Source organism: Lutra lutra, chromosome 7 (assembly GCF_902655055.1).
Source record: "Lutra lutra chromosome 7, mLutLut1.2, whole genome shotgun sequence".
Taxonomy (NCBI): Eukaryota; Metazoa; Chordata; class Mammalia; order Carnivora; family Mustelidae; genus Lutra; species Lutra lutra.
This window is the reverse complement of record NC_062284.1, coordinates 126,371,841-126,383,364: the sequence shown is the minus strand read 5'-3', so window position 1 is coordinate 126,383,364 and position 11,524 is coordinate 126,371,841. Positions and strand designations below refer to the sequence as shown.

At 38.6% G+C, this 11,524-nt stretch overlaps 1 protein-coding gene across 1 annotated transcript in view; it reads right to left on the bottom strand.

The window, feature by feature from the left end:
- Window positions 1-1,588: 1,588 nt before the first annotated feature.
- The window catches only part of SEL1L (SEL1L adaptor subunit of ERAD E3 ubiquitin ligase), a 55,391-nt gene continuing 45,455 nt past the window's right edge, over window positions 1,589-11,524 (bottom strand). The window contains exons 20-21 of the mRNA XM_047736062.1: window positions 8,334-8,462; window positions 1,589-5,830 (exon numbers count right to left, since the gene is read on the bottom strand). Coding sequence (XP_047592018.1) covers window positions 5,621-5,830; window positions 8,334-8,462 — 339 coding nt within the window. The 3' untranslated portion in view covers window positions 1,589-5,620. The remainder of the gene's footprint in view (window positions 5,831-8,333; window positions 8,463-11,524) is intronic.

The window sequence follows — 11,524 nt, the reverse complement described above, 5'->3', positions numbered from 1 at the left end:
TCAAGATCCAGTCATAAGAGTAATCTGATGACTTTCTAAGTGGTGGCAGAAATGACATGGGAAGAAATATGTAAGACCCATAACATAACAGCACCTTCTTTTGAACTGGCAGGTTCTAAAGCTCATTTTTCCTTGCCTAAAAAAAGGTTTTGTTTTGTTTTAAATGGTTTCTAGTACAGAATTACTTCCAGTCATTTCTTTGCATATATTCACATATATGAATGTTACATAGTATTACTATGTGTCCCATAGTTATTAGCAAATGTCAGGATTAGTATAACTAATCAAAATTATTATCATAAAGAAGTTAAAGGAGAGGGGCACCTGGGTGGCTCAGTGGGTTAAGCCTCTGCCTTCAGTTCAGGTCATGTTCCCAGGGTCTTGGGATCGAGCCCTGCATCGGGCTCTCTGCTCATCAGGGAGCCTGCTTCCTCCTCTCTCTCTGCCTGCCTCTGCCTGCTTGTGATCTCTCTCTGTCAAATAAATGAATAAAATCTTAAAAAAAAAAAAAAAAGTTAAAGGAGAGAGGCTGTTTCTCATCCAGTTGCAGACTGAGGACTCATTTTAATGACTTCTCAGAAAGAGGCTAAGTGATAAATGGGCATCACACTAACCCCAAGTTGAACGGTCAAACAGTTGAAGCTCTGATGTCCAATTTCCCCACATTAATTATAACCAAGGCCAGTCAAGGTCAAGTGGGGTGGCTGATTGTACTCCCAGAAGCAAAATTTGAGATCCAGTTTCTCACGTGCCTCAATTTGCATCATCCAGACATTTTATCCAAGGATCTGATGTTTCAAAGCTGGAACATTTTAGCTCAATTTACTTTTTGAGTTGGCTGCTAGGAAGTCGGGCCAGATTTGTAGCCCATTTCTAACATGCATTTTGTGTGCCAAACTCACTCTTGGTTTAATGTTGTTTTTCACTTCCCCTTTACCTAGGTCGTCTTAATCCATGTAAACTTTATCATTGTGTGTGGCTCTTTAAGCCCTCTCTTAAGAACTTTTTGGGATGAGGCAATGAATAAAACACACTTTAGATACATTTCACTATGTATCACAGGCTAATTCAAGTCAAAGACCTCAGAGATTTAAGAAGTGGTAATAGAGGGACATTTGATTGGCTTTGCCAGTAGAGCATGACTCTTGATCGCAGGGTCATGAATTTGAGACCCATGTGTGTGTCGAGATTAAAAAGTGGCAATAGAGTAAAACAGGTAAGGGAATTAAGAGGTACAAACTTCCAGTGATAAAATAAGTAAGTCACGAGGATATAATGTACAGCATAGGGAATATAGCCAATAACTTTGTATAATGACATATGGTAACTAGACATTGTGGGGATTTTATAATGTTGAAAAAAAGCAGCATTTCTTAGCAAATTCATGTTGTCCCTAGGGCAAAATTCAACTTATAAAAATCAATTTGGAGAGTGAAAAGTAAATGAAAGATGGATTCAATCTGCCCCAAATGAATGTTCCCAGAAGCTTCTAAAAATCCGTAAAGTCTCATCAAAAATGGAGTCACTCAGATTTAAAAAGAGTCTGACTGGAAAGCTGCTTGGTCATGGCACATTATGGCATACGGGATAACCAGAGGTGGATTCTTTATTTCACAAGTTTCAAGATACAGTACAAAACGAATCTGTACATCTCTCTATTAACAGGATTTGTTTACACAATTATATTACAATTCACCAGCCTTTATACCGTATTTAATTAAATACAAAAAAAAAATTTACAAAAAAGTCTACCATGGTGTTCCTTCCAATGCCAGCTTATGGTCTTTTTAAACTTCTCCTAAATATTGATAGTGGTTATACCTTGATCATATCGACATTATGATTTCTTTTTTTAAATCAAAGAGACTAGTGTCACCTTGTCATTCCAGACAGGAAAAACCGTGCATGTGAGATGACTTCCTGCACATGGCCAGGATATCCTTCTCATGCACACAAAATTGGGAGTTTTGCTTTTGCAAATAGTCACTTGAAAGCACAAATCATTTTTACTTGGGATATTTTATAGATCTTCTTGAAATACCAAGTGAAAGGAGAACTTTAGCTTCAAGGACTACTACACATTTAAAAATCAGGTAGTGGCTCAGACAATACGGTGTTCAGAAACTTCGTATCTTCTTTTATACTGGTGAGCAATGACTGAGGAAAAAGATTTTCATGAAAACAGAAGTTTCTTTTGCTTTATTTCTTGCATTCTTCTAGTCATAATATTGTGCAATACATATTAAATTCACTTCCAGAACAAATACTAGCTGTCATCGGGGCAAAAGTAGCCCACATTGCTCTTCTTGGCAGGTAAAGGGGCTGTTTATCTGACGCTGTTTGTTTTCAAATGTGCATGTGAAACATTAGTCCAAACCTCTGTAAAGGAAGTGTTCTGTGGATGGAGCTAGACGCTAATACACATGCTCCACACACGAAGGGTTGTGGTCTCCATTCACAGGCTTGCATGCATACGTCCAAAATGCTGGTTTGAAGAACAAACAAGGAGCAAAGAAAAGAGGGGAAAATGAAGCAAAAAAAAAAAAAAAAAAAAAAAAAAAAATCCTATACAAAATACTTAAGTTTCTTGGAGGCAACAGCAGCTCTTTAATTAAATAAAGCATCAGATCATGGTCAGATCATGGTAGAAGTTTCTACAGCTTCCCAATGGTATGGAGCTAGAACAGCTTAGCAGTAAAACTTTCACAAATTAACCTTATATGCACAAGGGTAACAAAACCTCAAGTGTATTAAGGTAAATGATTCCAAAGTTAATCTCATTCAAGTGCTAAAATAATGAATATTGGGGGAAAAAAGGCATTTACTTTTTCTGTGCCATTGAATATTAACCAAAAATAAGATAAGCCTTACTCTGAAAACAGAAACAAAAGTTTCAAATACAGAAAGAAAAACAAAAAACCCAAACACCAATGCTACCTTCGTAACATAAAACAGAAGCAAATGGATGGTCTCAAGTCTCTGGAACAGTTGACTAACCACAAACCAAACGCGGAGGAGAATATAAGCTAAGTACTATTGTAGTCACCGTCAAAGGCAGGAAGACAGGCAAAAGGGGTCAGGAGACAGGCTGCCCCAGAGAAATGAAACTGCACTCAATCTGCTAACTCTAAATTCTAACATTAAAACTCCTGAATCCCGGAGTTAGTTTAATGTCACTGACATTAACTAGCTTTAGTTACTGTCATTTTATTCAAATGGATGCCATTTGATTAGGTAAGTATTGAGCATTATTTTAGGAGAAACACCAAACCCAGTTCCTATTTGCCTAGGTATTATGTCCCATGAACAGAGAAGAGAAAGGGAGCAAAGCATCGTGAGACAGTTGTAAGGACTGAAGTCACAAAGCCACAGAATGAAGTTATTCTAAATATACTGTTCAAATTTCCCAGAGCAAATGACCCAGGGGGCAAGCAGGTGGTGGAAACAAGCCAGGAAGAGGCTACGCGGAGTATAAAAAGGACAGGGCAGGTAGTGGTAAACTAGCAGGAGGTTTGTTATTGCACGAAGAACATCACCGTGCCTTCCATTAGGTAGCGCGCGTGGCTTCCGGAAATGTCTCTTCAAAGCACGAATGGAGGGAAGTAAAGCTAGAGATAAAAAAATGTGGCTAAAGAAATCAGGTGGACGGATGGTAGAGGGGGAGAAAGGGAAGTTCAGTCATCCTGGAGGCTTTGAAAACATTTAAATACATTAAGACAGTTCCTTTGAAATGAAACGTGGCTGCTCCCGTGAGCTCTACTCATCTTTGAAGGGTGGGGAGAAGAGGCAGTGGCGAAGACACCAACATATTGTACCAACTGCCCTCAAATCTCTCTCAGCCTAAGAGGTCAAACCTGTCTTACTATTTAAGAGCTGCCCAGAGCAACAGGACCCTCTGGAGGGTCAAACCTCCTACCTCTCGGATATGCTCCTATACACATGGTTCTATGGCCACCTCTTCAAATTTGGAAGCAACTATGTGGGAGTAAAGTTTGCTTACCAGGTTTCTCATAATACTCTAAACACACACAAAGAGCATATGACTTCACATTGAAAGCCTTCATGTTCATTATAGACTCATTAAATCTAGTTCCAAGTACAACCCCAACTTCAAAAACCAAAGTCTTACAACTCTACAGGTAAACTCTTCAAGTTTTCTGGCAGATGAGGGATTATGGAAAAAAGAGTAGAAAGGTTACTATAAACAGACTGAGGTCAGGAGGCATAGAAAGCCTGCTCAGGTACTAATGTAGTCTCAGACTAGACGTAGGCTGGTGAATACCACCATCTGACAATAAAAAGAAATACAAATTTGGTGTAAGTTTAAATTTCTTCATTTGGAGGATATGTGAGGTCCTCGATTTTCTTTGTTGTTGCTGTGCTCCACACTATTTGACCAGGCAATTTCCAAGTGTCATAGCCTTGATTTTCCTACAGTTACTGGTGGGAGGGTGGTGCATTGGATAGCTAAGGAAGTGGCTGACTTTCTACTATAATAGAAAACTGCAGAAGTAAAAATCGACCTGAACAGTATAAACAGGCTTTGGCTTTCCTCAACCACTGAGTTTAATGCATCTTAGATTCTCTGAGTTTCAGTTTTATAATGGTAGTCACTGTAGGCCACATCCTGGCAATCATGTTTCAAATCTAGAGAATTCAGGAGGGTGAGATCTGTTCTTTTGCAGTAAGAAATGCAAAGGAAAATGGAACAAATGCTTCATCTTTCGGGCAAGTGTGTCTATCCTCTTGGTACCCCACCCAGAGTTCTTTCATATGGTTTTCTAATTTCTCCCACTTAGTCCATCCTCTGGCTTCTGGATCAAGGCTCTGTATACTCAAAACAAACAAGCAAATTACACTGAGTAAGTGGGGGCAAATTCACGTTAGCTCAAGGAGTCAGTTCACAATGTTTTATATATTCCATTCCAGAGAAGTGAAGTTCACATAAAACTCTTTAACACGCCTTTCAGTCTCTGAAGGAGAGAAGTATGGTAGAAAGTATGACAATCACCAATAATAAGAAACCTCCCAGCCTTCCCTTTTAAAATAACCAATATATTGAGTATGTATATTTGCATGTGGATTGGTAAAAGTTTCTCAGTTATTGCAGTTCTGAAACGATCTGAAGACTTTGTTTTTGCTTTTGTTTTTTTACTTAAAAGGCAAGTTCTGTTTTCAGACTTTCAAACATGTTAAGGTTAAACTTGCAACTAACCGGTTTTTCCTTTTTACAGTGATCAGTTTTTAGTGTTGATGCATAAGACCCTAAAGGTGGTTGATAGAAGAACTTATGCACATTGAGAGAATGACCGAAAGGACCCAAGAAAGACAGCTGGGTACAGCAGACATTGAGTGTCTCATATGTCTCCAGAAAAAAATGGGGGGCCCACTGAGAGCTGTTATTCCGAACGGCACTGAAACAAACATTCAACTCCGTTTAGGTGAGAGTTACTTATCCCTGAAAATAAAGGCATCAGATTCTAAGCAGCTTTAGGAACTCAATGCTTCCTTGTGCCTCTTCCAGGAGGTGACCGCTGATCCGAAGTCCGGTATCAAATCCAAGTGTTCTCGGTAAACAACTTCCTTGGTTGTCACTGCTCACGGCTGGACACGGCGGCTGTTACTGAGGCGGCTGCTGCTCTGGCGGCCCCTCCTGCTGTGCTGGCACCGGCCGGGGCCCCGGGGGCCTGGGCAGAGGCATGTCTTGGTGCTGCCTCTGCCTGTACGCTATAACTGTTCCCAAGAGCAACGCGATGATGGTCATGAGGTAAAGGTCCCACTCAGGTCCCAAAAGCTGGTCCATGTCAAGCTGGGTGAACATATCTCGAATCTTAATGAGAATAATATAAAAATCATTATGATCACTAAAATGGCAGAGAAGGAACTAGGAAAAAAGTTACGTCACAAATTAGAGATGAATACAGAACTTATTAAAATCGTTGGTTTTAGGAACATTTTGCAATGCAGTTTAAAAAAGTGGCTTTAAAAGCCTTCAACTGAAACAAAAAATAATGTTGTCTCAGGAACTGAGTTATTATTTTTTAACAGTAGGTAATACAAGTGTCTAACAGGGTTCCTTTCCATCAGTAATCCAACCCATTCATTTCCTACCATTTTTCACGGAAAATATTTGCAAGGAATACTGGGGACAGGGAGAGCCAAGGGGGGAATGATCAGTATCCCGATACACCCGTCACCCAGCTGTTGCGATGGCACACCAGCTGAGAACCCTGTTCTAATGACAGCAGGGGACTTCACATCTTCTCTCATGTAACTGACGATGGTAGGAATTCCAGTGTTTAATAGCTGAATGACTAGTACTTTTTAGAGAGGATTTAACTAAGTCTTTAACACCTGAATTTGAACTTAAAAGTTATGTTCTACGTCTATGATACTTTGTTTTAGTGTCACTTAAGAGAAGTCATTACTGATATTTTTGGACTACTACCTACCTACAAAGGAAATAAACATGGGGTATAATCCTTTAGAGGAAATAAAGTTATATAAAATTTAGCACCTGCACCTACAAATATATATGGTCCCCACCATATATATTTGTAGGTGCAGGTGCTAAATTTTACTGGAAAAAGATTATAAGAAACTATTAACCGTTTCCTGGGGTGGGACCTGTGATAGGAGATTTTGTGTATTCTGTATTGTCTTTCTCATTCTTATCTTACTTATTATTCTCTTTTTTTTTGTTGTTGGAATATCTACATGGTAGGATTATGGAGCACTTTACTGTTTTCTTTATACTTCTGAATTTAAAAAAAAACAACAAAGATTGAATACGGCATGACCAAATCCTAGACTATAATTAGCAGTTTCTTAGTCCTATAAACCGAAAGAAAAGGGTCTGAAATAGACCCGAGAAAAACAGCAGGCTGCCCCACTGTTAGCTTTTCAATTAAAGGAACAAAAATTGTTTCCATTACTGGAGGGTACAGCACGCCTGATTATGAATTTGCCATGACAAATGCACAAGCAATCGGGAGGAAGGAGCCTGACACCTCTGGCCCCCGGAGCACCAAGCACGGAGGCCCTTGGTGGCACAGGATAGGGTTACAGAAAGGAGCAGCATGGACTCCAATTACATCTGTGTCACACAGGAGGAGAAGCCTGTTCTGGAATAGAATACTGATGCTGTATCAACCTGTCCAGAGAGATTTTAACAAAAGGTTAAAATATCCTCCTATCCTGGTCTGGAGTGAACTGAAGTTAAATAGCCCTTGATTCAGCATACATTTTAGGACTTTCAGAGTTAAATCCTGTACCATTATGAGGGAGCAGAGGTAAACCAAATGTAAAAGAGGAGAACCCCAGAGCACCTACCCAGAAATACAGGTAACTGAAGTCAGTGGTTTTGAAAGGAATGGGGAACCCACCTTGATCTGGGTTCCACCATTAGCTTATTTAAGTAGTTCAAAGTAATTTTACAGAACAAAGTTCTAGTGGTGTTGTAAACATATTTCACACTAGCAGAAGAACCTAAAGTACAGCCTGGGCAGGTTCTCAGGTTCTACTTCTCCCCTTTTTAATAGTTCTCCTTTAAGGGACTGGTCTGAGTCACTGCCGGGCAGTTATCTGACTTACTGTTTGCTGAATTTAGTTAACTACTCTTTGAGATCGCCAAGGGTTGGCCTCAGTTTTCTCTAGACCAGAAGACTCCCGCATCAATGAAAACTGCTTCAGAACCCGGAGCCACTGTCCAAGGCTACGTGAAAATGTACTGCTCTGTGGCCGCCTTCACCCATACCTGATGCAACATCTTGGATTTCACCGGGGGGAAGAAGGGACGGCACCAGACGCTGGCAGGACACTCCTCCCTCTCCCTGAACGTTTTAGATACAAACCTCTGGAGTGAGCAGCTTACGTCATTTATATTTTCATTACAAGAGGCATGGAGGGTCGCCTGAATGGATCAGCCAAATGACCAACTCTTGATTTCGGCTCAGGTCATGATCTTCTGGTCTCGGGATGGAACCCAGCTCAGGCCCCACATTCAGCAGGGAGTCTGCTTGACGATTCCCTCTCCCTCTGTTCCTCCCCTCATTCATGCATACTCTATCACTCTCTAAAATAAATAAATCTTTTTTTTTAAAAGATTTTATTTATTTGATAGACAGCGATCACAAGTAGTCAGAGAGGCAGGCAGAGAGAAACGAGGAAGCAGGCTCCTTGCTGAGCAGAGAGCCTGATGTGGGACCCGATCCCAGGACCCTGGGATCATGACCTGACCTGAAGGCAGAGGCTTTAACCCACTGAGCCACCCAGGCGCCCTAAAATAAATAAATCTTTAAAAAAAAAAAGAGAGAGAGATATGGAACACTTACATTTGTTTCCCGTATGTACTGCAAGAAATACACCACACCCAATTTGCAGAGTGCTAAGAAGACTGGTACTTGTGCATCTGGGCTGGCTTCAGCTGCCATGTCATAAAAACGTTTTGCGAGGTGAATGTCCTAGAATATAGGCAGTGAATCAGAATTCATCTCTTGTCAAAGTAAGTAAATATTATTTAGTTTATATATTTGGATATCAGTTTATATACTTAGAACATTAATTTTACCTTTCAAGTTTTAAGATTTCTCGTACCTAAAGGAAAAACCCAACCTGTAACTGGGTAATATTTCTTTAATTATCTGCTTCATTTCAAAAAATTTAACTGAAAAATTTTAAGATTTAGCTCATGTTCCTCCTGCCTCGTGTCCCACTTGCTGTGCAGATGTGCTGTCTACGGCTGCCTTCCTATGCATAACACAGGTCAGGCTCAAGATTTCCAGGGGTCACCTGTAAGTCTCAAGTTAATTTTTCTTACATAAAACTTCAGTCAGTATAATCAGTTTCTGGTTTCACTTTGGAGCAGTGATCTTCAAACCTGGTAACATGCTCACGATTTTTCAGAGGTTGCTTGCATATATAGTGTTAATGCAATATATAGTGTTAAGGGATTCCCATCCTGCACTTCCCTGCCTTAGACATATTTCTGTAAAAGGTGAAACAACTCATTTGAATTCGGGCCCAGACTGGAGTGCTCTGCATATGCAGATAAAAGCCGAACCGCACAGTGGGATGCTGTGAAATTCTCGTTTTACAACCTCACCTTTTCTATGCCCTGACTATTGTCAAAGAAGACCAAACTCCAAGGAAAGAATTCCATGAGGCATGGGAAAGAAAGGCTAAACGTAAGTTAAAAAGGACTTTTTCCACATAGTTCAATATAAGCAGTTACTTTCAGCTGCTCCCCAAACTGCTGCTAGGGTGTGTCATTAGTTAAAAAGAAGGTTCTCTTCTGTTACTAACAGTAATAATATAGTTACTTGGTTTTAAAAAAAATATTACAAGTTTTTTTTTGGACTGCCACATTTTTCAAGGTCATGGACCCAACTTTATGTGGTAACATCGACTTTTGTGTGGGTGATTTAATAGAGTAATTAAATCTTATCAATTACATTCTGATTTACTCCATGTAACAATCTTCATTTAACCCTTAATATTTTTCTAGCTGTACTAGATGCTGGACTGAATAGTTTTTAGTAGTATGAGTGCTTCTTTCTCTAAAAAAAGGTGACCATAATGTCTTACAAAAATTAATGGAATCATTTTGATTTTTATATATGATTAATTATTCTTTAAAGTTGCATCTCAGAGTTCCCTCCCCCCAATTCTTATCTATGAAATTCTGTGCTTTTTATCATAGTCTTTATTCACAAGAATTTATATAAGCTATACATTATATTACAAATTAAATTATGAGAATACACATTAATTTTCTTGGCTTCTAATCTATTACAAAAACAGACTGTTAGAGTTCCATTACTTTAAGTCTGATTGTTTTAGGTAAATTATTATGAAGTGTATTCCACAAAAACCGTAACTTATGTGCAATCTTTATATTAGTCACCAAGCACATATTAATTTTATTTGAATTTTAAAAATGAAGTCAAGAAAATAGAATTAAAAAAATGAAAAAATGAAGTCAGACTTGCTGACAGAAGCGAAGTCTGGTCTGGCTGACTGGTCTGTCAAATAAGAGAGGCTTCAGTAACTTGGTAACATGGCAGACTTTTCCTCAAGCTGAATGCACTCGGCCTGCAGTTCCACAGTCTTGATAAAAACTAATATTTAAGTTTCTAACATTAATATAAATGTAAAATATAAAAATTTACATACTGGAATTTAAAAATTGAATATTCAAATGTGGTAAAATAAAAGGTACTTGATCAAAAAATAGTGCATTAGCAAAATGAAAATGAACAACTTGCTTTTAAGCATATTAGGTCAATCAAGTGTCTCTAAGTGATAGAGGGAGGAATATAATTAGTTATTTTATAAATCTTGGTAAAGCCTTTTGGTACTCCACCTAGAAGCTGAGAAAGTGAATGGTTCCAGTGACCAGGGAATAAGTGCATCTTTTGCAAGTCTCTAGTTTCCAACTCTCTGCTTCAACAAGATTGAAGGGTGGGGGGACCTAACCAAGTTGTCAGTGATAGATCGCTGGAAATAATCTTAATGACAGATCACTCTGATTTCTGGCATATGTTACAGACTAAATGCTTGTGTCCCCCCTAAATTTCTATGTGGAACCTCTACTCCCTTATGTGATGGTTGGCATTAGGAGGTGAGTCTCTGACATGTTATCAGGATTAGATGAGGTAATAAGGGCAGAACTCTCATAAATGGGATTAGCATCCTTCAAAGAGTCTTTTAAGTGCTTGCTGCTGCTTTACCTCTCTCCTCAGATAAGGACAAAAGCCAGACGATAGCCATCTCTGGCCCAAGAAGTAGCGCCTCCCCAGGCACTAAATCTGCTGCCACCCCACACTGCAACTTCTCAGCCCCCAGAACTGTGTGAAATCCTGTTATTTAAGCCCCCTGAGAGAAGAAAGCATGTAACTCTAAAGCAGTTTAAAGAATTAAGTGACCTTGCTATAAGATTCCCCCCATTTGTATATACTTGTTATTGTGAACAAGATTCCAGGCATATACTTATAAAAATGAAAAATGAAATTCATGCTAAATCTACTGAATAATCCTTAAACTAATTTTTAAAAGAGGCTCCATTCATCTCACCAAAAGATACAAGTTCAGTAATAACCACAAAATTAAAATTTTTGTGAAATTTATAGTATTATGTTGATTTATTCAATACTGTATTGATAACTAACCAACTATGACTAATAATATCTCGTGAATTTTTCTTAACACTTAGGCCTATGATCATAGGAAATAAAATTTAAAATTTGAGTTCAACATACTTCGTTTCAAATTAAGTATGATCGAGTGATCAGTAAAATATAAATTCAGGAAGAAAAGGAAAAGATATCATTTTCATTTAATAAGTTTGCTGTGTATTTTAAAAAAATCAATAATGAAGATATTAAAATTTTGGTATTTAGAGTAATTCAATCATTTTTTTAAAAAGTGTTGGTGCTTCATATAGCTAGAATTCAGATCCTTTGGAGCTTTTGATGAAAATTTTTAATGCCAAATTAAAAATGTGCAGGAGAACACACAGTTTTTC